Source organism: Sus scrofa, chromosome 1 (genome assembly GCF_054392235.1).
Source record: "Sus scrofa isolate SSC_HxYL_T2T_F1_AM1 chromosome 1, Sscrofa_HxYL_maternal_Yorkshire_Landrace_v2.0, whole genome shotgun sequence".
In the NCBI taxonomy this organism is placed as follows: Eukaryota; Metazoa; Chordata; class Mammalia; order Artiodactyla; family Suidae; genus Sus; species Sus scrofa.
Window position 1 is genome coordinate 264476528 of NC_139383.1, and position 27409 is coordinate 264503936.

The 27409-nt window shown below is 45.0% G+C and overlaps 2 protein-coding genes across 5 annotated transcripts in view; both read right to left on the reverse strand.

Moving 5' to 3' along the window:
• Positions 1-22775, reverse strand: part of SAL1 (salivary lipocalin) — a 34047-nt gene extending 11272 nt beyond the window's left edge. For 2 of the 3 annotated variants that reach the window (XM_085009402.1, XM_085009399.1), the window contains exons 1-6: positions 22588-22775; positions 22114-22250; positions 21331-21401; positions 20143-20253; positions 19673-19774; positions 19418-19463 (exon numbers count right to left, since the gene is read on the reverse strand). In XM_085009402.1, coding sequence (XP_084865528.1) covers positions 19418-19463; positions 19673-19774; positions 20143-20253; positions 21331-21401; positions 22114-22250; positions 22588-22686 — 566 coding nt within the window. In that variant the 5' untranslated portion in view covers positions 22687-22775. Of the gene's footprint in view, positions 1-17947; positions 18230-19417; positions 19464-19672; positions 19775-20142; positions 20254-21330; positions 21402-22113; positions 22251-22587 lie in introns of those variants that run through there. The other variant, NM_213814.2, reaches the window with a different exon arrangement.
• LOC110256075 (uncharacterized) overlaps positions 1-27409 on the reverse strand; it is a 103503-nt gene that overhangs the window by 11273 nt on the left and 64821 nt on the right. Inside the window, exon 3 of one of the 2 annotated variants that reach the window (XR_014825325.1) lies at positions 22894-23025. The exons of the other annotated variant lie outside the window; for it this stretch is intronic. The gene's annotated coding sequence lies outside the window, so the exon portion shown is untranslated. Of the gene's footprint in view, positions 1-22893; positions 23026-27409 lie in introns of those variants that run through there. 2 annotated transcript variants of the gene reach the window in all.

The following is a 27409-nucleotide window of genomic DNA, read 5'->3' on the forward strand; positions in this document are numbered from 1 at the left end:
GCGGGACGGGCACTCCCGAAAGGGAACTGCGGAGGAGAAAGGGATCCCTCACCCTGGAAAGTCACCTACATGGGGGAAAGATCAAATGAACCGGAGGAATCTCCAGATGCAGAGAAGAGTGTAGCAGTAAGTTGGAGTATGGAAAAGCCGATCAAGAACCAAACGGACCATCTGAACTATGGGCACAGTCACCAAAAATTGAGACGCACCGAGACCTCGGCTCCAGAGGTTAGTCTGCGAGATCGGGCTGGGGGGGCGGGGCAGAGCGGAAACTGCTTGGGAGGTCTAGAAACCATTTGATGGGGCAGAGACTGCCTGGGAGACTAGAAAGCAAAGCTGTCACAGAGGAAGGGAGCAATACTCTAGGAGTGGGGAAGTGGAAAGCCGCATCAGAGGGAACCTGGGAGAAGAGCCTGGTCTGTGCCCGTGCTGGGGAGGGGAGAGAAGAAGGGGTAGGTCCCCATAGAATACCCCCCACGCCACAGCAAGCTTACAGGCCCGCTAGCTAGCTGAAAGCTGTGCTTCCCAGTGCATCCCTTCCCCCCACCCCCACCACCCCCTCCGCTCTTGCTGAACCTGGGGCTGCCTGCCATCCAGGAGGGCTGGCCTCAACAATTGCCTGAAGCCTGCCACCGCAGGGGCTGTCCCTGCACAGGCCTGCTTGCCCTTTGGAGGGGCTACACTTCCGCAGAGCAGCACCAAACACCACCAGCTCCCGAGAAAAGGCCTGCAGCCCAGAAAAGCTAGAAGAAGCCTAGCCAGGCTGTGAATAGATCTGCCTAATTCTCGGACAGTTTTTCTGAGTCGGGCTGCCCCGGGGAGGAGCCTCTTGGATTTCCAGCGGCCCTGCTACCCGCCCAAGCCCCTAGGGGGTGCCCTAGTGGATCACCTGCATAGGACTGCCAGCTCCAGGCAGGACCCCCTGCAGCCCAGAAAAGCTGCAACAAGCCTGGCCGAGTCGGGAAAAGATCTCAGACAGTTTTTCTGAGTCAGGCTGCCCCGGGGAGGAGCCTCTTGGGGTTCCAGTGGCCCTGCTACCCTCCCAAGCCCCCAGGGGGTGCCCCACTCCCACGGAATAGCTGCTCAGCACCACCAGCCCCCTGGAAGAGCCCCTGCAGCCCAGAAAAGCTGCAACAAGCTTGGCCAGACTGTGAAAAGACCCGCCTACATTCTCAGGCTGTCCTTCTGAGTTGGGCTGCCCTAGGGAAGAGCCTCTTAGGTTCTCAGTGACCCAGATAGCTGCTCCAGCCCCCAGGGGGTGCTGCACTCCTGAGGAACAGCTGCCCAACACCGCCAACCCCCTGCAAGAACCCCACAGCCTAAAAACACCAGAGCAAGCTCTGCATGACCAAGTGAAATCTGCTACCATCGTGGTGTGGACCTCCCAGTCCTGTCTGCCCTCAGGAAGTCCTCCTTTGCTTCAAAGAAACACTGTTAGCCCCATCAACACTCCAGAAAAGCCACACTGCCTCAAAAAAGATTGACCAACAACACCAGCCCTCAGGAAATATTCCATGGCAGTGACAAGGCAAACACTGCCCGATCACAGAGAGTACAACTCCCTCAGGAGAAAGAAAACAACAAGCAAGATGAAGAAGCTGAGAAACCACCCCCAGTCAAACCAACAGGAGAACTCACCTAAAACAGTCAACAATGAAACAGATCTCTGCAGTCTGACAGACCTGGAGTTCAAAAGAGAAATAGTGAAAATACTGAAGGAATTAAGAGAAGATATGAACAGTAATGCAGATACCCTCAGAAAGGAACTAGAACATATAAGGAGGAGCCAAGAAAAACTAGAACATTCATTTGCAGAGGTGCAAACTGAACTAAGGGCAGTAAAAACCAGAATGAATAATGCAGAAGAACAAATCAGGGATAAAAAGATACACAAAATTGATAAGCCTCTAGCCAGGCTCATCAAGGAGGAAAGAGAGAGGACCCAAATAATTAAATAAGAAATGGAAGAGGAGAAATAAGAACCAATACCACAGGAATAAAAAAATAATAAGAATACTATGAGCAGTTATATGCCAACAAATTGGACATGTTTCTAGAAATGTACAGTCTGCCAAAATTGAGTCAAGAAGAAACAGATAATTTGAACAGACCAATCACTAGATGTCAATGAGAATCTGTAATTTAAAAAACTCCCTGCAAACAAAAGTCCAGGACCAGATGGCTTCACTGGTGAATTCCACCAAACACACAAAAAACTCATACCTTTCATTCTCAAACTATTTCAAAAGATTGAAGATGAGGAGACACTTCAAAATTCATTCTATAAAGCCACCATCAGGTTGATACCAGACAAAGACACTACCAAAAAAAAAAAAAATTACAGGCCTGTATCTTTGATGACTATAGATGCAAAAATCCTCAGCAAAATGTTAAGAAACAGAGGAGTTCCTTTCATGGTCAGTGGCTAATGAACCCAGCTAGGATCCATGAGGTTGTGGGTTCATCACTGGCCTCACTCAGTGCATTAAGGATCCAGCATTGCCGTGAACTGTGGTATAGGTTGCAGATGCTGCTCAGATCCTGAGTTGCTGTGGCTGTGGTGTAGGCCAGTGGCTACAGCTCCAATTCAATCCCTAGCCTGGGAACTTCCATATGCTGTGGTGCGGCCATTAAAAAAAAAATTAAGAAACAGAATTTAACAATACATAAAAAGGAGCATGCACCATGATCAAGTGGGATTCATTTCAGAGTCACAGGGGTGGTTCAATATATACAAATTAATCAATGTGATATACCACATCAACAACAACAAAAGTCACAGCATTTTATAAAATTCAACATCCATCTATGATAAAAATTCTCTCTAAAGTACCCATAGAGGGAACATATCTCAACATAATAAAAGCCATTTACAACAAAGCCAGTCAACATAATACTCAATGGTGAAAAGCTGAAAGCCTTTCCACCAAATTCAGGAAGAGAACAAGAATGCCCATTTTCATCACTTCTATTCAACGTAGTATTTAAAGTCCTAGCCACAGCAATCAGAAAAGAAAAAGAAATAAAAGGTATCCAATTGGAATGGAAGAGATAAAACTGTAACTATTTGCAGATGACATGATACTCTATGTAGAGAACCCCAAAGACTCCACACAAAAACTATGAAAACTACTAAATGAATTGAACAATGTAGTAGGATACAAGATTAATATACAGAAATCTGTTGCATTTCTTTAACAACAAAGTATCAGAAAGAGAAAGTTTAAAAATATATCATTAATTTATATTAATCCCTTTTAAAATTATATTAAAAATACCTAGGAATAAACTTAACCAAGGAAGTGAAAGACCTATAGGCTGAAAACTATAAAACATTGATAAAGGAAATAAAAGATACTTAAAAGAAATGGAAAGATATCCTATGCTCTTGAATTGGAAGAGTTAATATTGTTAAAATGGCCATACTGCCCAACACAATCTATAGATTTAAAGCAATCCTTATCAAAATACCTATGACATTTTTCACAGAATTAGAACCCATTAACACTAAAATTTATATGGAACCAAAAATGACCCATAATTGTCCAAGCAATCCTATGGAAAAAGAACAATGCTGGACGCATAACCCTTCTAGATTTCAGACAATACTACAAAGCTACAGTAGTCAAAACTGTATGGTATTGACACAAAAACAGACCTATAGATCAATGGAACAGAATAGAGACAATTAACCCACACATCTGTGGTCAATACACAAGGAGGCAAGAATATACAATCAAGAAATAGTCTCTTCAGCAAGTGGTGTTGGGAAAGCTAGACAGCTACACATAAGACAATGAAATTAGAACACACGGGAGTTCCCATCATGGCTCAGTGGTTAATGAATCCGACTAGGAAACATGAGGTTGTGGGTTTGATCCCTGTCCTCACTCACAGGGCTAAGGATCTGGCATTGTTGCCATGAGCTGTGGTGTAGGTCACAGACACGGCTTGAATCCTGCATTGCTCTGGTTGTGGAATAGGACGGCAGCTGTAGCTCCAATTAGACCCCTAGCCTGGGAACCTCCATATGCCAAGGATGAGGCCCTAGAAAAGATTAAAAAAAAAAAAAGACAAAAAAAAAAATTAGAACACTCCGTCATACCTCATACAAAGATAAACTCAAAATAATTTCAAAACCTCAGACTTCCCTGGTGGCCTCCAGCTTAACTACACAGCATTGTCACTGCTATGGTTGTCAGTTCCATCCCTGGCTTTAGAACTTCTACGGGCCACAAGCATGGACATAAAATGCATGCAGGGTTTCCCTTGTGGGGCAGTGGGTTAAGGATCCAACATTGTCACTGCAGCAGCTCAGGTTGCTGCTGTGGTGTGGGTTAAATACCTGGCCTGGGAACTTCCACATGCCACAGGAGTGGCAAAAAAAAAAATGGTTTTTGTATAGTCCATTTTTTCCTTATTTTCTGTCATTGCTTTATTTTGAATCATAAGAAGGAAAGTTTTCCTTATTGCCAGGATATAAAGGAATCCACTCAAGCTTTCTTCTATTTTTTTCCCCTTATGCATAGCAATCTGATCCATTTGAAGTTTATTCTAGTATTATCTTTTTCCATGAGCCTAATTAGTCATGGCAACATTGCTTGCTAAAAGTCTACCCTGGGATGGAGGTGGATGAAGGCAGTCCCAAACTAAAAACTTCCAGTTATGAGATAAATAAGTATTCGAGATGTAACACACAACATGACTAATATAATTAGCACTTCTGTATGTTATATACAAAAGTTAAGAGGAAATCCTATGCATTGTGTTTCATCATAAGGAAACAATTTTTCTTTTCCTTTTTTTTTTTTAAGGGCCACACACACAGCAAATGGAAGTTCCCAGTCTAGGGGTCAAATCAGAGCTGCAGCTGCCAGCCTATGCCACAGCCACAGCAACACAGGATCCTTGACTCACTGAGCAAGGCCAGGGATCAGAGCAGCATTCTCATGGTTACTTGTCAGGTTCATTTCTGCTGTGCCACAACGGGAACTCCAACCTTTCTATGTCTTTAATTTTGTATCTATATGAGATGATGGATGTTCGCTTGTTGCGGTCATCATTTCATGAAACATGTTAAGTTCTTATTTTATAGGAAATTTCCATATGCACTTGATTAATATATCTGGATTTGTATAATGACCTTTCTATTTAGTCATTCGTATGTTCTTTGGCTGAGGCTTGATTAATTCAACTGAACAGACTGAATTCCTTAAACAATTAATCCCATTTATAAACAGGAAGGCACATCCCATGATGAACAGGAATTTTTAAGCTGGTTTTAGCTTGCAGGCATTTGGATAGGCAAACTTTCAACGCCTCCCTCTCAAGCCCTGTTATTTTGGGGATGGTCATCTCAAAGCATAACTTATTTGGGGCATGGTTAGTACCAGGAAGTCTAATTTAACTCTTTTTTTTTTCTTTTGTCTTTTTGCCATTTTTTGGGCCGCTCCCGTGGCATATGGAGATTCCCAGGCTAGGGGTCGAATCGGAGCTATAGCCACCGGCCTACACCACAGCCGCAGCAACTCGGGATCCAAGCCGCGTCTGCGACCTACACCACAGCTCACGGCAAGGCCGGATCCTTAACCCACTGAGCAAGGCCAGGGATCAAACCCGCAACCTCATGGTTCCTAGTTGGATTCGTTAACCACTGCGCCACGACGGGAACTCCTCACTTAACTCTTATTCCTCAAAGTATTTATTTTGAACAAGGCTGCAATTTTTCAAGGCTTTCCATTTAATACCACTATGATTTAACCCATACAGTTTAAAAAACTTTCTTTAAAGATTAAACAAAGATTTTTGTTTTATATTCTCTATATCCGCGAAATTAATGAATAATTCCCTTATGGTCTAAAACATGATCATGAGTATCTGTTATTAATAATGATTATTTAGATTTTCTATATCTTTATTTTTGTTTACTTGCTGTATCATTTTCTGGGTTAAAATATTCCCTGATGGTGGGTATTGAGTTTTAGTTTTATAAGATGGAAAGAGTTCTGGAGATGGAGGGTGATAATGGTTAACCAACACTTTGACTGTATTTAATACCACTAAACTGTATGCTTAAAAATGGCTCAGATGGGAAATGTTATGTTATTTGTATTTTACCACAATAAAGAAGAAAATAAGCCACTAGGATTATGATGTTACCCATTTCTGTTTACTCAAATCTTGCAACCAGGACTTGAGTGGGAAAAAGCAGTTGGAGAAGGAAGAGTACAGTATGACACCACTGGTATAAAGTTTTTTTTTTTTTATTTTGTTTTTTTTCCTAGGGCCACACCTGTGGCATATGGAAGTTCCCAAGCTAGGGAATTGGAGCTGCACCTCCCAGCCTACACCACAGCCATGGCAACGCAAGATCCAAGCATCGTCTACAAATTACACCACAGCTCATGGCATCACCAGACCCTTAACCCACTGAGCAAGGCCAGGATCGAACCCACATCGTCATGGATGCTAGTCAGGTTTGTTACCGCTGAGCCACAACAGGAACTATAAAGTTTTAATTCATGCCAATCATTTAAAAAAAATTTTTTTTTGCATGCCCACTGCATGCCTAAGTTCCCCAGCCAGGGATTGAACCCACACCGCAGCAGCCAACTGAGCCACAGCAGTGAAAACATGGGTCCTTAACCCACTGAGCCACCAGGGAACTCCCTTTGCTATACATTTTTCAAGAAGCCATGTGTATGCAGCCAGAAGCTTAACATATACATGGGACAAAGAAAAGGAAAAAAAAAAAATTCAAGCCCAAGGTAATTCCAATTTCATTCCAGGTGCACCAGTACTTTCCAGAGAATCATCTTCCCTCCCAGATGGGCTCCCAAAAGGCTCTAGAACCAGTGAGCCCTTTCAGTCCACAGATGAGGGGTTGCTGCTTCTCTTTCCACAGGGCTGGGGTCATGTGACTCACCTGTGGCCCGAGGTCAGGCCTGTGCTCCAGCGGAGGAAAGTATCAAAGGAGGAAATTATTTAAGCACAGGAGGACCTCCAAACTCTTGGCCTTAGCAGCTAAAAGAACAGTGGGCATGGACTCCAGGCTGCGAGAGAGACTCCCGGTAGGCGAGCTCTGCCCTAGGGTCTGGAAGGGCAGCCCCGCTCTGGCTCCCTGTGCACTCGTCATGCTGTGTCCATCACGGTGCTGGGCAAGGGACACGCCGAAACCAAGCTACAGCCCACAGGCCTACCAACTGGTCTTCCTTGGCCCACAGGACCATGGAATTACTTAAAATCAGGCACTTTACCTACATCTCCAGGTTCCAGGCTTTTCTTAAAAAATGCATGAAGCTCTGGCGGAGTTCCTAGACAGTGGCTCTCAGGGGTCACCACAGAGCCCCAGCAGCAGTTTCCTCCCTCCATGGTCAGTCAACTGAGGCAACAGAAGGGGCTTCCCTCCCCCTATTTGTATCCTCTTCCTTCCTCTATCAACTGAACACAACACACCACACAAGAGGCTGTTTTTCCCCCAGGGCCTCCATTTATGGATGTCATAAGTTGAGCCCAAAGCATGGCCACTTTTGGGGGGATTCTATGCTTATACGTGCCCCTGTCCAAAAATTAAAACAAAATAAAACAAAACCCCACTCTCTAGGGAGTTCCCCTGTGGCTCTGTGGTAATGAGCCCCACTAGTGTCCACGAGGATGCAGGTTTGATACCTGGCCTCACTCAGTGGGTTAAGGACCTAGCGATGCTGTGGGCTGTGGTGTAGGCTGCAGATGAGGCTCAGATCCCACATTGCTGCAGCTCCGATTAGACCCCTAGCCTGGGAACTTCCATATACCGTGTGTGCAGCCCTAAAAAAGAAAAAGAAAAAAAAAAAGAATTTCATTAAAAATAATAATAACAACACTTGCTAATACCACACACAAAAGTAATATCAAAATGGATTAGAGAGCTAAATATAAGACTGGATACTATAAAACTTAGAGTAAAACATAGGCAGAACACTCTCTGACACAAATTGCAGCAATATCTTCTCAGATCTACCTCCTAGAATAATGAAAATAAAAATAAAAGTTAAAAAAATGGAATGTAATTAAACTTAAGAGTTTTTGCACAGTAAAGGAAACCATTAACAAAATGAAAAGACAACCCACAGAGTTGGAGAAAATATTTGCAAATGAAGCAACCAACAGGGGATTACTCTCCAAAGTATACAAACAAATCATATAGCTCAATATCAAAGAAACAAACAACCCCATTGAAAAATGGGCAGAAGATCTAATAGACATTTCTCCAAAGAAGATATACACGTGGCCAAAAACACATGAAAAGATGCTCAACATTGCTATTTATTAGAGAAATGCAAATCAAAACTGCTATAAGGTACCACCTCACACCAGGCAGAATGGCCAGCATCAAAAAGTCTACAAACAATAAATGTTGGTGAGGGTGCAGAGAAAAGGGAACCCTGTTACACTGTTGATGAGAAAGTAAACTGGTACAATCACTATGGAAAACAGTATGGAGGTTTCTCCAAAAAACTAAATATAGAATTAGCACAGGATCCAGCAATCCCACTCCTGGCCATCTATCTGGAGAAAACCATAATTCAAAAAGATATATGTACCCCAGTGTTCACTGTAGCACTAAGAACAGCCAAGACATGGAAGAAACCTAAATGTCCATCAACAGATGAATGGATAAAGAAGACATGGTACATATATATATGGAATATTACTCAGCCATCAAAAAGAATGAAATAAGGCCATTTGTAGCAACAGGGGTGGACACAGAGATTATCATACTAAGTGAAGGTAGCAAAAGACAAACAGTATATGATATCATTTATATGTGGAATCTTAAAAAAAAAGGTTACAGATGAACTTACTTGCAGAACAGAAACAGACTCACCGACTTTAAAAATAAACTTATGTTTGCCAAAGGGGACACGTGGGGGCAGGCAGAGATGGACTGGGTGTGGGATTGGGATGTGCACACTGGGGCATATGGAATGGTTCGCCAATAGGGACCTGCTGTATAGCACAGGAAACTCTACCTAATATTCTGTGATAATCTAAATGGGAAAAGAATGTGAAAAAGAATGGAAGTGTGTGCATATATAACAGAATCATTTTGTTATACAGCAGGAATTATCACAATATTGTAAATCAACTATACTTCAAACAATGAAAAATGATAGTAAAAAATTGAAATAAAAGAATAAAACGTATACATGTGTATAATTGAGTCACTGGGCTATTGTGTGTGTGTTGGGGGTGCTTCCTTAGTACCCGAGGGCACTAGGTAAGTGAAGATTCCAAACTAATTCACTTGCTTCCAGCCAGCCTCCCAGGGCCTGGTTCCGAGGTCCAGATTCTGGACATACCTAGCTGGGCCCTGGGCTCTGGGAGGCAAAGTTCCTGGTTCCCAAACACATTTGGGGGCCACCTCTAACCTGCAGGCAGCGGAGAGCAACCAACCCATTGGCTGCAGGTTCTGCCAACACAGGGTCCTCTGCAGGCCCTAATCCTAAGCTCTGCAACTCCTGCTAGTGCCAGGAGGTGATCAGAGAGGTCTGGTGAGTTCTGGACACCCAGCATCTAAAAATCATCTCTATCAGCCTCCCCTCCAGAGGCTGGCCTTAGCCTCATCCTGCCCTCTCAAACCACAGTCTCCTTGGCAGACTTCTCCTTCATGCCCTGCGCAAACTTAGCTTCTCCAGCCCATAGAGAATCCTAGGAAGCCAGCATAAACCCTAGGCTTTCATCAAGAGGTCTCCAAAGTGGCCTGTGGCCTCTCTGCCTGGGATTCTGCCCAGGCTCCTTGACACTTGCCAGGCAGCTCCCTGGCCGTAGCTGCGATGTGCATGATCAGCCACCAGACGGCGCCATGTCTCTCGCAAATATCCTGGGACACCATGCCAAGCTTTCTGCAGCTCCCAACCCCAAGGTGCGCATTTGTGGCTGCATCTTCCCCTGCTGCAGGGAGACAAGTCTGAGCCATGAGCATTTGGGAGGCCACCTGTGAGGGGACATAAGCCATTCCCTGGGGCTCCTCTGGGCATGGGGCGGATCTAAAAGGGCCAATCTGCAATTTTCCCAGCCACCAGCCGCCTTCTGGCCTCATAAGATTTGGGGTCTCTGCAGCTCCAGTTCCAGAGGTCTAGTTTAGAGATATGTGACCAGAACCTCCTCCTTCCATCCTTACTTAAGCACATTGTCAGCTTTGGCTGCACTTTGGAATCACCTGGGGAGCTTTTAAAATATCTTGGTGCCCAGTATTTATGGAATTTCCACTCACTTTCACTGATTTTTTTTTTAACGTTTTATTGAAGTATAGTTGATTTGCAATGTGGTGATAATTTCTGCTCTACAACAAAGTGACTCAGTTATATATAAACACATACCCATTCTTTTTTGGATTCTTTTCCCATATAGATTATCAAGAATATTGAGTAAAGCTCCCCGTGCTATACAGCAGATTCCCAATGGCCAATATACCCCGCTTTCCATGTACTTCACTTTCACTGCTTAAAGCAAGGCACAGGGCCATATCTAATTTCAACATGCCTGGGACAAACATAAATCTTTGGGAGACAACACAAATAATTTAGGCTTTGCAGAAGGAGCAACAAAATTGAAGATATTATGTAGATACTAATACAGTACTAGAGGAAACACATTTCCGCATTTTCTTATAAAGTTCAAAATAGAATATTGAGAGTGGTTTAGAAAAAATAGTCTATTTTTTTTTTAGAGGGGGTATACCTGTGGCACATGGAAGTTCCTGGACCAGGGATTGAACCCCCGCCACAGCAGCAACCCAAGCTGCTGCAGTGAGAACACCGTACCCTTAACCTGCTGCACCACAAGAGAATTCCCAAAAAAACCGAAGGTCTATAAATGAGAAGAATGGTCTACTTTGAGGGAAGACTAATGTTTTCGGGTGCTCACAATGATAGTTCCGCAATAGATGAGCTTCCTAACGTCTAAGCCCCACCCAGACTCACAGGTATTGCACCATCGGCACTGTCTCCCCTCATCCTGAGTTTATTGGAGCACTCAATGAGATGCGACCCACCAGCCACACAGACAGGGTTCACAAAAAGGGGAGTTGGACTCAATAGTGGGCAAGGGTCATTTCATCACTGCTCCTTAGCAGCAGGTGGGGAAGAATTTACAATGCTGTTGTTCTTTAAAGAGTGATGGAAACTGTGTCTGAGGCGGCTAAGGAATCTGGAATGGATTTGAAATTTCAGCAGAAGTCACTTGACTCACTGGCAAAATGGTCTTGGATAACAGATTCACCTTAGACTCTCTGTTAGCAAACTAAGGCAAGAGTACCTGTCTTAGCTAACACCTCCTGCCGTTTTTACATTAATACTAATGGGATTATTGAACAGTGTTGGCAAGACTCTAGAAAAGACCAACTGGCTTCATCACCAAAGTCAGGCTGAGCAGGCAAATGATATTTGAAAAGGAATCCAACAGCTCCTCCCAAAGATAACCTTGTTCCTTCCCTTTCCAGGTCCTTTAGCAGCTATTAATTGTTCTTTTTGGCCCTTGTCTGTTGAACCTTTTGGTTAAGTTTGTGCCTTCTGGGCTCCAGTGGTGTCAAATGAGGCTCATAACAGTGCAAGGATTTTAACTCATTGCAGCGGGAGGTTGACCCAGGTCCCTCCAGGTCCTTGGAACAGTCCCAGAGAAACTCCTACAGGTCTAGGGTAGGCTAGGGATCTGCAGCCCCTCTCCAGCAGGAAGAGCTTTCAGAAGAAGAGACTTTTGGCGCCTTCACCCTTAAAAATAAGGGTTTGTAGAATCCCTCAGTGGGGAAGGAGAAATGCTGTGACCTGGCACCCTTCACTGGAGTGCTTGCACCTGGACAAGCCATTCCTCCAGCAACAGGATACAAAGTGACTATCAGGGCCGAAAAATAGCTGCAGGCTTGCCCAGGTGGGGCGATGATGGACAATAAGGGACAAAAAGGCCGCAACTCAACTGCCATTTCTGTGGGGCCCAGAGTGAACGCGGGTACTGCCCAGGAGCCCTGCACACAGCGCCACCTAAAGGGTGGGCTGACCAGCTAAGCGACACCTCCTGCTCCATCCACAGACCCACCCCTGTTGTTAGGCCATTTAAGGAACCAGCCTGCCCTCTGGGAGCGGGCAAGGGTTCTTGTTTCTTGTTCTCCCTTCTTTGTGCTGCAGTGCGAGCCCCAATAAAGCTTTGACTGAATTTCTCATCAGGCCTCATCAATTTCAATGGATTAAAGGGTCTAAGGACCCACGTCGGTAACAATTCCACCCTAATTTCCATTTGATCCCTGATTTCAGTATAGTCTAGAAAAAATCTTAAAAAATAGCTGTGAAAACTCCATGTCTTTGTGTGTCGTTCAGGTGAAATGATGACTCATTTGGGTTGACATTAGCAGGATGGCGGAATAGGAGGTGCCAGCCCTCCCAACCCCACAGACAGACCTATTTTAACAACCACTCACAGACAAGAATACCTTTGTGGGAGGGAGTCCGGAAGTACACACGAGAGGTTCTAGCACCCAGATGGAGCGAAATGACAAAAGAACAGTTTCACTTGACCTGCATCTCTTCTCTCCTGAAGGAGCGGAGCACTGGCATCTCTGCGAACTTGTGAGAGGGCAGAATTTCAGGCCCCTCCCCAGACCTGTTAAATCAGAGCCTGCTGCTAAACATGATCCCCAGGTGATGTGGATACACAGTATAAGCACTGTGCCAGCAGACCTGTGGGAATCCGTAAATAATGCATTGCACCGTTCTGTGTGTTACTTACAAGTTATATAGGAGTTCCCACTGTGGTGCAGTGGGTTAAGAATCCAACTGCAGCGGCTCCCATCACTGCAGAAGCACGGGTTTGATCTACAGCTCAGTGCAGTGGGTTAAAGGATCAGTGTTGCTGCAGCTGCGGCGGCGTCGGACACAGCTGCAGCTTGGATTCAGTCGCTGGCCTGGGAATTTCCATGTGCCCTGGGTGCAGCCATTAAAAAAAAATTGTATAAATGGTGTCACACTGTGGGTCATTCCACAAGTGGCTTTTTTTCATCTTAACAATTTGTTTTTGAGATCCAAAGATGCTAAAATCCATCTAGGACATTCCCTCTTGTTGAAGAAAATTCACCTTTCCTTTGCTGATCATGAAATCTGTTATTAAATCAGATAGCAGCTTGGATTAGTGTGATCAGGTAGACAGGGAGAGTCTTAACGCCCTCTCCTTACCAAAAAACACACTTATTTCTTTCCTGGGAGCATCACAGCCACGGGGGGAATGTACTTCCCAAAGAAAAAGAGTGACTGCCTGTGGCTTTAAGACTAAATGTTACATGCCCGGTGCGGGGGCCGGGGGGGGGGGGGGGGGGGGAAGAAGTTTTAAGTCTGGATGTCTCAAGGTCAATGAGAATATTCAAAGCAAATTAGACAAACAAAGATATTTACATCAACAGGGTGGAATAGGAAGGGCCATTTATCCCAGTATCTTTAAGGGAAACTGGCCAGCAAACCTCCCTGGGCTTTGACCTTTGCTCCGTATTTCACAGGCCCTCTGGCATAGATCTTTCTTAACAAGTACAATGTCTGGCTTTATCATGATTTTTTTTTATTCGCAAGGGCTTGTTACAAGAATATGGGATGTGGTGGAAATTTACTAGTTGAGGAATTGATAGAACCTAAAACATGTGGCTGGTTTACTGGAGGAAGGTCAGTGTTGGGCACCAAGGACTCAGCTACCACAGCCTGGAAAGCTGGTGACTCTACATGTTGGTGAAACGTGTGGTCAAATGGTTGCCTGCTGTATCTTGGAAAACAGGCCGTGGGCTGACAAAGGCTGTGGACCTAGAGGAATAGATAGAAAATATTCGGAGGGTTCAAATATTGGCATTGTGGCCATGGCTCTTGCTGATTTCAGCAAAACTTAAAAGAGGGAGAGACTTGGGCTAGAGCCAGCCAGGGTGCAAGCAGAGAGAGAAGATGGCACAACTTTGTTAAAAGAGACACCCTCTGCCTCAAGTGTCCCCTTGTTTGTGTCAGGGTTACTGCTTTTTTTTTTTTTTTTTTTTTTGGTCTTTTTGCTATTTCTTTGGGCCGCTCCCGCGGCATATGGAGGTTCCCAGGCTAGGGGTCGAATCAGAGCTTAGCCACCGGCCTACGCCAGAGCCACAGCAACGTGAGATCCGAGCCGCGTCCGCAACCTACACCACAGCTCACGGCAACGCCGGATCGTTAACCCGCTGAGCAAGGGCAGGGATCGAACCCGCGACCTCATGGTTCTAGTCGGATTCGTTAACCACTGCGCCACGGTGGGAACTCCGGGGTTACTGCTTCTTTACCCCAAAGCCAACCAGTTGTAATCAGTGGCTGTGGGGTGAAAACCTAGTTTCAGTTGGAGGCGATGTTGCTGCTGTTGAGAAGCTCTGATCCTACCAGCAAAGAGGGGATTAAGGGCCCATCCCACCCAAACATGTTCTTTTAGATGGCCTCAAATTAGCTACCATTAAATTAAGAAAAAAGGATAGAGTGGAGAGGGTAGAGGCCAGCCTAGGCGTTTCCAGGCTTAACTCTAAGTCTTGCTAAGATCTGGGGAGTCTTGTTATATGCACATGGAAGAGTTAAGAGGCAAATACAAAACCTACAGAAGCCTAGCAGGTTTTGAGGAATTTGCATTGCCAAAAGAAAATTAGGTCTTGCTTGCCGAGACCAGCTCAGCAGGATGGGGCTGAAGAACGGGTGCTGTGAAACTTAAGGAAAGAAGTTAACATAAAACAAGACACAGGGACATTTATATTAAGTAAAGGTGGGAACCAGGGGACTCAAGGTCTCAGGGACCAAGAGCCCCGCCTTAAGAAACCACACTGCTTTTACTGTGCTTTTTAGGATTACGTCAAGTGAGAAGGGGGTTGTAGGTGCAGGATATAGGTTTTTTAAAGTTATTTTAAAAGTCACATAGCCTGTTGCTGATTAAGCTTTTATTCTGACCTTTAGGCATTTAACAATCAGTAGCATTTGAGGAAGCTTGGTGTCAGCTATCTGCACAGCATCTAGAGAATCACCATTGTGCTTCTGCAGAGGCATGCCTATCTGCAGCAACCCAGCGTGCCTAGGTTTGTACCTCGGTTCTCCTTGCTAGTGCATATCCAGCTAACCACCCCTCATAAGCCCCTTGGGGCCATGGGGCTCCTCTTTTATTCTTAAGAGGACGAATCATGCTGTGCAAACAGCATGCCAATCTGCACAGGTCCGGTGTGCCTAGACCAATGCATTGTGTCCTCATTCAGCTGATCCTATGAATAACTTAGGCCTTTAGGTCTTTGTTCTTAAGCTTAAGACATTCCACCATCACTGTGACTGTTTTTCAAGCAGGAAGATGTGGTAAAGTAAAGGAGGAAGATGGGGTAAAGTAAAGCAGGACAAGATGGAGTTTTCAGCAAAGAGGCTGAGAAAATATTGTAGAAACATGTCTTGTGACACTTGCCTATAGCAAGAGCATGTAACCCTTCAATTCCCAAGATAACCTCCAAGAGCCTGCACGAACAGGAAGCCACTTGTGGCCACGGATGATAATGAACAGGGAAGAACCTCCCAGAGCTGGGGAGCACAGAAGACAGCGGGCATAAGATCTACTTCCACCACATTCTCTTTTCTCTTACTACGTGCACCTCTGCTTTAACCACCCAGACGAGGACAAGATCCTAAGTTTAATGGAGAAACAAGATAGAAGGAACCAAGTTCCTGAATAACCACATGGAACAGTTGCCAGCTTCAGATTGTTCACAGGAGAGTGAATTTAATTCTATCGTCACTAACCCAAACTAAATTATGGTTGGGTCTCCTTTTTTTCTTTTCTTTTTTTCTCATAGCAGCCTTGCCAGACAAACAAATTAAATGTCTAACACAGATATTTTATCCTTCCCCACTGAACTGGCTCCTCTAGCTAACTTGAAGAAATGGCAATTCCGGAGTTCCTGTCATGGCGCAGTGGTTAATGAATCCGACTAGGAACCATGAGGTTGTGGGTTTGATCCCTGCCCTTGCTCAGTGGGTTAAGGATCCGGCATTGCCGTGAGCTATGGTGTAGGTTGCAGATGTGGCTCAGATCCAGCGTTGCTGTGGCTCTGGCGTAGGCCAGTGGCTACAGCTCTGATTCAACCCCTAGCCTGGGAACCTCCATGTGCCGCGGGAGTGGCCCAAGAAATGGCAAAAAGACAAAAAAAAAAAAAAAAAAAAAAGCAATTCCATCCTTCCAACTGCTCTGGCCAAAAGCCTTGGAGGCATCCAAAAGCCTTGGAGGCATCCTGGGTGCCAGCCTGTGCCTACTTAAACACACAGCATTAAACCAGGACTTGGTGTTTCCCAGAATTCCAGGTGGCACAGGCAGGGAGTGGGCCTCAGTTCAAGTCCTAGAAATATTAATACTCTTCAGCCAAAGACCACCAGGATCATACCTGTAGTTGAACAAACTGGGTTTATAATTGCAGCTAGGAAGACTGCTCACCATGGTGAACCATGGGTGTCTCCGTAAGAGCATAGGAAGAACCTACCGCAGGCTTGGGATGGATTTAAGGAAGCTCTGGAGTGGGTGCTGTCAGAAAGCAAGGGCAAGTCTATGAATATCTCAGATAAAATCTTATCTGAAGGAAGAGGAGTCCAGCATGAGGATAAAGCTATAATTAGTAAAGAAGCCACCACTGATTTTAGCCAAGAGAGGGCCACGTTTCTGGATCGCACAATGATCTTGCTTATATGACAGTGACCTTGTCTGTGTTGGTGTTTCAGGAGATTCTAACAGAGTAACCTGGGCCAGCTGTGAGCATCAGCCCAGCTGGCGATAACACTGAAAGCTGGTGATGGGATCAGGCTGTTCCAGGAGAGCATGGACTGCCCTTTTCGTTCTCAAGTAAGTGATGGTGCCTCCTTTGCAGGCCATAGGCAGCCAGCGTCTTTCTGTGACCCAGGATGAGGTCAGCATCTTCAGTCTGCAGCCCCACCTGGTTGGCCCCAACTCTGCATCCAGATCTGTCCTGAGAACCCAGACGATGATGCTGCTCTGGCCAATGTACCCATTTCATTCCCATCCGTTTGCTTTCCTTCAGACACCTTCACTCCTCGCTTTTGGGGGTCCTTGACATTTCAGGCCTCATTTGCATAAAATGTTTGGGGTTGGGGGTGGATTTCAGCATGAGCTCATCTGCCATCCCTGGGGGTCTTTCTATGCCTCCCGCTTGGCTGTAGTTTCCGGTCACGTGGCACTATCCAGCCATCTCCCATCCCTTGCATTGGTTACTACTGTTCATGTGCTAAGAATTCCCAAGCAATACGCCCTTGGGGGTGTCAGCTGGTCTTTTCCCTGAATGCCACCTTTTAAAGACGAGTGATTCTAGCATGACTGGTGGACTTTCTACATAGCCTTTTGTCGTATTTTACCAAACCAGACCAAGCACTTCAGTCAGGAATAAAAGCCCTCAATCTAATTCTTCAGATCTAGAGGCAGAGTAGAATATGGGGAGCATTGGATGCTTAGAAAGCCTTCTCTCATTACTATAAACCTTATGTCCATCATGAATGAGTCATTCTTTTTGCATGACAACCCCTATCCATGTCTCGCTCTGCCCCAATGCCCACGTGTAGCTCTTACACTGTTTTTGTTATCAGCTGATGTTGGGAAGGGATTATAATGGGAGAGGATCTTTCATTTCCCTTTCTCCAAAGCCTGTAAACTCCCCAAAGAAGAGGTTAATAACATTTAGCCTCCTTGGTGCTTCCTGACTGTACCAAGTGTTGACTGCTGAAGATAAGTGTTCTCACATTTCATGGAATCTCACTTAATATGTTCACCGCAGACAAGAGAGGTGTTTGAAGGAGGTTTTCCAAGAGTTTGAAAGGAAGGACACTGACCACCTCATGGGATGAAAGGGGTAGAGAAGCAGGGAACTGAAGGCATAGCCTGAAACAAAGATGAGTCACAGGACTGCAAGGAGAATCATTTATTGACCTGGTAGAGGAGGTTCTCCTCATGGTGGCCCTGTCCTGGGTCTGGCGGAGGGAGTCAGGAATTTGGAGAACACTTTTGATTCTTGGTGAGCTGATGAATCTTCCTAGATAATTAGGGAAGATCCTGAAGAGGCAGAGATAATGCCTTTCAGGCTTTCTGTGGGCTCGGGATGGAAACTGGATCACAGGACTTGTCACCAGATGATGGGGGGACCAAGGAGGAGAAGATCCTGGAGCCCACATGAGGAGGCCTTCACTCAGCACTAAACAAGCAGATGAGAAAGAGAACACACAAACACATTAAGCCTTCTCAGACTGAACTGACGACAAAGAGAATTTCTATTATTTAAAAAAAAGTTGGTGTAGTGGTTAATGAATCCGACTGGGAACCATGAGGTTGCGGGTTTGATCCCTGGCCTCGCTCAGTGGGTTAAGGATCCAGTGTTGCCGTGAGCTGTGGTGTAGGTTGCAGACGCAGCTCAGATTCTGCGTTGCTATGGCTCTGGCATAGGCTGGTGGCTACAGCTCCGATTCGACCCCTAGCCTGGGAACCTTCATATGCTGAAGATGTGGCCCTAGAAAAGGGAAAAAGACAAAAAAAAAAAAAATTGAAGAAATAGATGTCAACCTGTGTTCTAACCACGCTATTTGCCAGTGTGTTAAGTAAATAACTTTTTTTCCCATTGCTGATTCCATCTTGACTTTCCCCCAGGTGAGTCTATGAAAAGAAGAAAGGAAGCACCCAAGGCTCGTAGGCTTGTTTCTGCCATCTGCAGCATTGGACGGTTGAAAGAATTTTTGGTAAACTGAGGAATAACGGCAAAAGTCATGGCCATCTTTTTTGAACTGCTTACCTTACATAAGCCACAGTTGCTAAGACTTCCCCGCATAGTATCTGAGTGAAGCCCCACAATAAATCCGAGGCGGGAAACAGATGAGGAGACTCAAGGGTCTATTTTCCAGATTGGAAGATAACTGGAAAGTCAGACAGCTCTGTTCCCAGATTAGAAGTTAAGGATGTGCAGAGATCAAAGGAAGAGATTTTCCCCCCATAAATTGGAGGGTGAGATGGCCTTCTGAGCTTGGAAGATGGACCATGAACACAGACATGTATTTGAGGTTCATACTCACACCCGTTTCCCACTTACAACTTTCAGTCTTAATGACTTTTAGCACACGATCAGTTACCGAGCCCTTTTCTCCAGCATTATAGCCACCCCGTCACTCTGTACAGTAGACATCGTTGTTTCCTTTTAATTGCTGTGTCATTTGCTCCGGAGCTCAGGGCAGGACCGGGTCCTGAACCCAGGTGCTCCAACGTCAAATTTCAAGTTCTCCCAACAAGCTTCCTTCCCAAATTATTTTCATTGTAGTCTTTGGATGGAACCCCCCAATGCTTTTGGAAGACACTGACCCCCTGGGCCACCCCCTTTCCACCAGAGCTGACCAACCTGGACTCCTGGACTCCTCCACTCCCTCGGAGTTGGAAGCAGCGATCTATAGAGGCAGAAGAGAACACATTCAAACCAACCAAAAAGACCAGCCCCCGTTTATTTCCCAGAATGAAACCAGATGACTCTCCAGGCGAGGACAAAGGGGGACGGATCGGGGGAGGGATAAGCTTCTCTCGGATTTCCCCCTTCAGTAAGGTCCGCATTCAGCAAAAGGGAAGTTAGGCAGAGAAGGCCAGGGATGGTTAAGCTCACCAATTTTGGTCAGATCGATTATGTTTTCCTTGATGATGCCATATTGTTGGCAAATCTCCACAAACTTGTCCTTGAGTTTTGGCTCCACATCTGGTTTTCGGCCTGTGGGAAGAGGGACAGAAACTGCTTTTGTCTTGTTCCCTGGTCTGTGAGGCTCAGGAGCGAGGTGGGGCTCCAGATGGGTGGGAAAAGGGAGGGTGCTGACTGGTTTGACTGGTTGCTTAGGCAGAAGTCTTGCAGATGGACTAGGACCTGTCTTGAGCTTGACATCTTTAGGATAGCTTTCTGGCACCATGAGAGACTCATCCTCTTCCCATCACTGAGCCTGAGGGATTTTTACCAAAGGTGAGCATCTGTCTTCAGAGAACAGGTGTCTCAGGATAGCATTGGGAAGGCCATGGTGTCTCCAGGCCGCCTTCCCTCCCTGGTCCCCGTGCCCCAGGATAAGTGTCGGCATGACAATACAGTACCGTAGAACTCCATCAGCTGGAATGTTTTGTCGCCATTGACATTCACAAGGTGTAAAATGACATAGTCAGAATAGTTCACTTCAAGTAGGCGAAATTTGTTCTCTCCATAGTCTGGCAGGGGAGGGAAACAGAACACAGCTCAGAACTTTATTTATTTATTTTACCTTTTTTTTTTTTTTTTTTGGTCTTTTTAGGGCTGCACCAATGGCACATAGAGGTCCCCAGACAAGGGGTCGAATCGGAGCTGTTGCTGCCGGCCAGAGCCACAGCAGTACCAGATCTGAGCTGTGTCTGCGACCTACACCACAGCTCACGGCCACGCCGGATCCTTGACCTGCTGAGCAGGGCCAGGGATTGAACCCTCAACCTCATGGTTCCCAGTCGGATTCATTTCCACTGCGCCACGATGGGAACAGCCTCAGAACTTCTTTGAAGTCCATGAGAAGGAAGTGACCCCTTTCACTCATTCTCTCCCGCAAAACAAATCCACATGCCTATCCTGAAAGAGAGAGCGAGTGCTTTTGGCTGCCTTCCATTTGCATTGCTCTGGGCTCCATGAGGCAACGTCTAAGGTCAACTGGTAGACTGACCACTAGTGGTGGGGAATTCAGCCACAGTGGCAACTTCCCCTCCCTCATCCTCCCCGAGACTCACCTAGCCCCCTGGCCATCTCTGCCAACCAAGACGTGTCTCTGTCCTCTCTATAAGCCCCATTGGTATTATATACCCAGTGCTCTATAATATTGAATAATATTGAATAATATTCAATACTACTAATAATAATGAATAATATTGAATAATATTCAATACTAATAACAATAATGAATAATAATAATATGCTATATAATATTAAAACATATGACAATGGCTCCAGACATCAGAAAGTAGGCAGCAAATGAGAACCTGTCCTGCCAATTTACCTTTTTTTTTTTTTTGTCAATTTTCTTTAATTGCAGGAAGCACATATGACCAGACTGCCTTCTCTATCTGATGGTATTATGTGCCAGGCATTGGCTTTTACACATGCATTTCTCCCAAACTCAGAATATTGGCTATTCGCTGGCCCCATTAGATTATTGAAATAAGCATTGGTCAGGAATTGATCAAGATCCTGAAGATACTGGGGTTTAGTACAGTCCTTGCGGTTGGAAGTAGAATGTAAAAAGACTTTTTTTTTGGCATACTTACAGGCAACTGTATACACACCATCTCCTACTTTGTCACAAACCGCATAAAAGTCAGTACACTCTCCGTTTACCCTGAAAAACAGAATGTGCTGATGCCCAAGAGAGACTGATGGGGCTGGCTCCCTTCCATGACTGTGGTTTGATTCCCCTGATTAATTGCGGAGCATTCTGGGGTACCACTTCCAGAGCGCTTTCATCTATGTTATTTCACTCTAGTTGGTAGTTTGAGAATGAGTCAACAACTTCTACCACTCTTAGTATTATGACCGCTATTTGTCTAGAGAATGAGCTCAGTTTCACCATGCACCGGCCCCTCAGTCACGTACCTTACAAACACGACCTCACCGGTCCTCACCAAAAAACCACAAGAGGGCATTAGCATCACCTTCTCTTACCCAAGGGAAAATCGAGGTAGAAAGAGATGAACTTTCTTAGTCACACAACTAGGAAAACAGATTCAAGAGCTAGACCTGCTGTCGATTTCCAAATGCTATGCTTGCACGCTACGCTGTACTGCCATGCTACTTAGGATTCTGTCACCCCTCTACCCCTTACCTCCTCTGCTCCCGTTTAAATTTATTCCTGTCACCAATCCTCATCTCTGAATATAGGAAAGCCACAGGTTTATCAAGCCTCGGATCAGTGCCAGGTGATGGACTCCGATTTTGGATACAGACTCGGAATGTTTCCGTGTGTGTGTGTGTGTGTGTGTGTGTGTGTGTGTCCAAGACCATATTCGGGCTTCTGGTTTTTTTCTTTCCTAAGTGAAAAAAGCCACACTTACTTTCTCTGAAATTTAAAGGCTAGGGAAGAGTTGTCCAAGACACGGATATGCTCCACAAAAACTCTCATGCTACCATTTTCTTCTATATTTTCCTTGGCGTCTGAGGCCAAAAGAATGGAATACCACTCGCCGGCAATCTGCAATAAATCGAGAAAAAGATTGGCCGAGAAAGGGGGAGAGGATACCACACAAATGCTGGTCTTTTTGAACTCTGGCCAGGACTCACAACGCTGATGCGAAGAGGCAATTCGAACACAGGCCAACAGGCACCACACCGAGGCCTCTTTCCACTGTCCCTTCCGTGAGAAGGCAGGTCCCCAAGTATGTCATCTTTTAACAGGGCACAACTCCCCTCAGTCCCAGGTCTGAAACTGCCCCTTTTGTCTAATATGTCAAGGGACTCCTGCCCTCCAGGAGGGCCACCTTGCTTCCGAATCCCCCAAACCCGAAGGCACTCTGCTCCATTGACCCTACCTTTGAAGCATCGAAGTTGCTTGTCACAACATCTTGGCCTGCTTCCTTGTGGGAAGAGGCTAGAGTCAGCCCCAGACACAGCAAGAGCAGCAGCTTCATCTTGGCAGCGGACAGCACTGTCTCCTCTGTAGTCACTGGGACTGAATCTCTCCCCTCTGGTGGCTTCACTCCCCAGTGCCTCTGTTTTCATATCTGCTCTGGGTTCAGGGTTTTATCCCCTCCTTGGTTCCTCCCACTCCATGAAACGGTCTGTCATTCACTGGGGTGAGGCCAAGGACTGTTCCTGCCCTTTTGAAAGTTGGCAATCTTACCTCTTACATCTGCTTAGTGACCTTACATGTCTCGAAGCACATACTCAAGTAAAATAGTGGATGCTTTACAGGACTGCCTTGTGGAACCAGATTTAACTGTGGATCCAGCTTGCAATCGGAAATCCAGCTGCATGGGGCAGAAATGGAGTCTTACTGAGAAATGGGATGTGTGGGGACTCTATTTCCAGTCCCTCACAATGTGTGCAGAATTGGGAGAATTACTCTGTTTTTATGGACTCGGAAACAAAGAAACTGTCTCTACCAAAAACAATGGTACCTATCACAAAGCATTAACATATGGTGGGTTAAAATAGGGTTGAATAAAATAATGTTTTCAGAGTATGGTGTCTGGCATTCAATTCAGTATATCTCGATTCCTTGTTCTCCAGATTTGACCACTGCAGCCTTTCCTTTCCACACAATGACTGAACAAGTGTTTAATCACCATGTATGCCTCGCATTCATAGGTCCCATAACAGAAGTGAAGTACAAGTTGTCATCCTCCCTTTAGGGAAGCGGTTTTTTTTGTTTGTTTGTTTGTTTGTTTTTTTGTTTTGTTTTTGTTTTTAAACTGTGCCTGAGGCATGCGGAAGTTTCTGGGCCAGGGATTGAATCTGTGGCACAGCAGTGACCCAAGCAGGTGCAGTAACAATGCTGGATTCCTAAGTGCTAGGCCACCAGAGAACTCCTTAGCAACTTTCAATGAAGGTGGGGAAATGCCCGGGAACTCCGTATATCGAGGGGTGGCCAAAAAGGAAAAAGAGAAAAACCCAATAAAATGAGTTTATCTACGAAACAGAAATAGATGTAGAGAACAGACCTGTGGTTGCCAAGTGGAGGGAGGGATGGATTGGGAGTTTGGGATTAGCAGATGCAAACTATTATATACAGGATGGATAAACAACAAGGTCCTGCTGTATAGCACAGGGAACTACATTCACTATCCTATGATGAGCCATAATGGAAAAGAATACAAATAAGAATAAATATGTATAACTATACACACTACTATATATAAAATAGATGGTTAACAGGGATCTACTGTATAGCACAGGGAAATTTCAATACTGTGTAATAACCTACATGGGAAAATAATCTGAAAAAGAATGGATATAGGTATATGCATAACTGATTTACTCTGCTGTACGCCTGAAACTAAGACAACTTTCTAAGTCAACTATACTCCAATAACATTTATTTTAAAAAAGAATTTGTGAGTATAACTGAATCGCTCTGCTGTACAGAAGAAATTAACATTATAAATCAACTATACTTCAACAAACTTTTTTTAAAAAGAAAACCCAGACAAAACCAAAGCCAAACGACTATTAAGTCGATCAAGAGCGATGCTTAGCTTTCCAACAGGATGCCCTTAAATAATATTTGTGCGCTGCATTTAAATATTTGCAGTAGGTGCTGTAAATTAATGACCTGAAAACACTCTCACAACTTATAGATGACCAATAAATACCACAGTTGGGTGATACTGACTTTCAAACAGTGGAAGATAGGAAGGATAGAGACATGGGGAAAGATGACCAAAAAAGGAAATAGAAAAAGAGTAACCACTGGTGTTAGCATCTCCCAGGAGATAGTATAAGTTCATGGAATAAGGATTCATTTTACAAAAGTTCACCTGACTACCCATCAACAGGGAATACCTCTATTACATAATGCAAGATACAAAGGGCAATCATCTGACAGAGTAATTTTGTCTTGAGCATAGCAAGCTGATTTGGGAGCTAGTGCTTCTAAAGGATTTTTGAGAAATAATGATGACTCAACTTAGCTCAACTACCATTTACAAATGCCTGCTCGCAGAGTTCCCATTATGGTTCAGCAGGTTAAGAACCCAACTAGTACCCATGAGGATGTAGGTTTGATCCTTGGCCTTGTTTAGTAGGTGAAGGATCCAGTGTGGCCGCAAGCTGCAGCATAGATCACAGATGACACTCGGATCTGGTGTTGCTGTGGCTGTGGTGTAAGACTGCAGCTGCAGCTCCAACCTGACCCCTAGCCTGGGAATTTCCATAGGCCGCAGGTGCAGCCCTAAAAAAACAAAACAAATGCCTACTCTGTACTTGGCACTTTCAGGAGCTAAAGAGATTAATAAGATAAGGGCTGTGTGCTCAAGAAACTCCTGGCCAGTGTGTGGATGTTTTGAAAACAATCTAATTATAAGGTAGAAAGTAAAAGAAAAGAAAAAAAACGAAACAAAAAGAAAAAGAAAAGCAATACAGGAGAACAGAAAAGCCAAGAGTGATGTAGAAGAGGAACAACAGGGGAAAAAGAAAACGTGGCTTGGTCCAATGGACGACGGACCACGTAATTCCAGGAACAGAGCCAGAGAATTTTTCCCTCCAGATGAGCAGAGCTTTGTCTAAAAAAACCCACCAGCTTTAATGGACCACAATTTTGTCTCCCGGCCCAGTGGAGAGGGAGATGGAGGCTGTCTGGGATGTCAAGGTTTTGTGGAGAAAGGTGAGTCTGAGGAGCCAGCCTCAGTCAGTACAACAGAAGCAGATGGACCAAGGGTCCATCCTGTCCTGTGTCCCCACCCTGGAGAGCTAGCCTTTGGGCTCTATTTATGGGACCAACTGACGACAGGAGTAACCAGTCATTCCAGGGCTGAGCTGCCCAGGCCCCAAACATCTACCCACCTTTTAAGAACAGAGATTATTTTAAAACAATTGTAGTCCCACATTGCAAACATGACACTGACACCTGAATCCAGACTAGTATATTACAGTGCTCGCTTCGGCGCGCAAATACAAAGTACTACAGTACAGTCAAGTTGCATCAGTTACTTTTATATTTAAGGCGCTTAGACGTAAACTCAGAAACAATCTGGTAATCAGATAAAGAAGGTCTTGTTCAAAGTCATGTTTGTTCAAGCAGGGGACTGTGCCAGGATCCACTTACCAAGGCAAATAGTTATAACGGGGATATATTTTGCAGCAGTACAAAAATCATCTGTCCACGGGTCAGATATTAAAAAATAATACTTTGATGTCATAAAGTATCAGTGAGTGTTAGATAATTGCTTTACAAATATTGTTTCATATAATCCTTATAATAGTTCTGTTTGATGAGAACGATCATTCTGTTTACAGAGGTATAAACTGAGACTCAGGTTAAGCAAACTCACCAAGATCACACAGCCAGTAAGTGGGAGAACCCATATTTGACCCAAGATTGTCTGATCCCAGAGCACTTTCTCTTACTGACTCAATTTTAGTTAGTTAGTTAGTTTGTTCGTTAGGGCCCCACTTACAGCATATGGAAGTGGCCAGGCTAGTTCACATCCTCGCGGTTACTAGTCAGGTGCATTTCCACTGAGCCACAACGGGAACTCCCTTATTGACTCTATAACACAGGTCAAGGATGGACGTTCTGACATGAAGGACAGATAGAAAAGGAACAAGTGACAATTTAAACCCCAGAGGTGAGAGTTACTACTGAAAAAGCTGCATGTAGATTTCCCCAAAATGTGGCACTAAGGATGCAGCTGCAAGTGTGATGAAGTGAAGGCCAAGCAGCAACTCTCTCGGTGGATGAATGTTTGATGGATGAATGGATGGAAGGATGGGTAGTTTGGGGGAGTATTGCTCTTCTAATAAGGAATTGGGAGATGCTTCCACACCCCAGAAAAGCAAAAACTATTCTCTTCCACCTGTGGTCACAAGTTAAGTACCTGATCACCAACCACATTAGACTTCCTCACCCTTGGAAGTTCCTGTTGTGACTCAGTGGGTTAAGACCCCGACTCGTAACCATAAGGATGCGAGTTTGATCCCTGGCCTCACCCAGTGGGTTAAGGATTTGGCATTGCTGCAAGCTGTGGTGGAAGTGTAGATGCGGCTCAGATCCTTAGTTGCCGTGGCTGTGGCATGGGCTGGCAGCTGCAGTTCCGATTCGACCCCTACCCCAGGAACTTCCATATACTGCAGGTGCGGCCCTAAAAAGAACCCCCGAACCCCCTCCCCCCCAAAAAAAGACTTTCTCACCCAACCCCAGACTATAGAGCATTTTATAAATGACCCATGGGAAAGGTAACAATCTGCCAGGTGGCTGGGAAACGACTAACCTAAGTCATGACTCAGTGTGGGCGAGGGGCTTCTGGAGTCCATATATGACCAGATAACAATCCATTTGTAACAGGCAACTGGATTTGAAACTAACTGGCTGGCTAGAAACGGACTTAGTGACCTTGTCTTTAGTCACACTCTGAATTGAACAAATCGCTCATTGAGAAAGCCGGGAGCAACAAGTCAGGCCGTGTTATATAACACCAAGACCCAGTCCGTGCCAAGATGAATAGCAAGAAATAAAGCTGATGTGATTCATGTGCCAGAGTGGAAGTATTCCTTGGTCCCTAGCATCCAGGGTGATTACATATGCTGCTGGTACTGGCTCAAATTCAGTTCTAAAATATGCACTCCCTTCACCGAGGGAGGTTGCTTGGAGCTAAGAGCATCCCAGCGGTACCATCTGGGTCCCCGGAAAGGAGA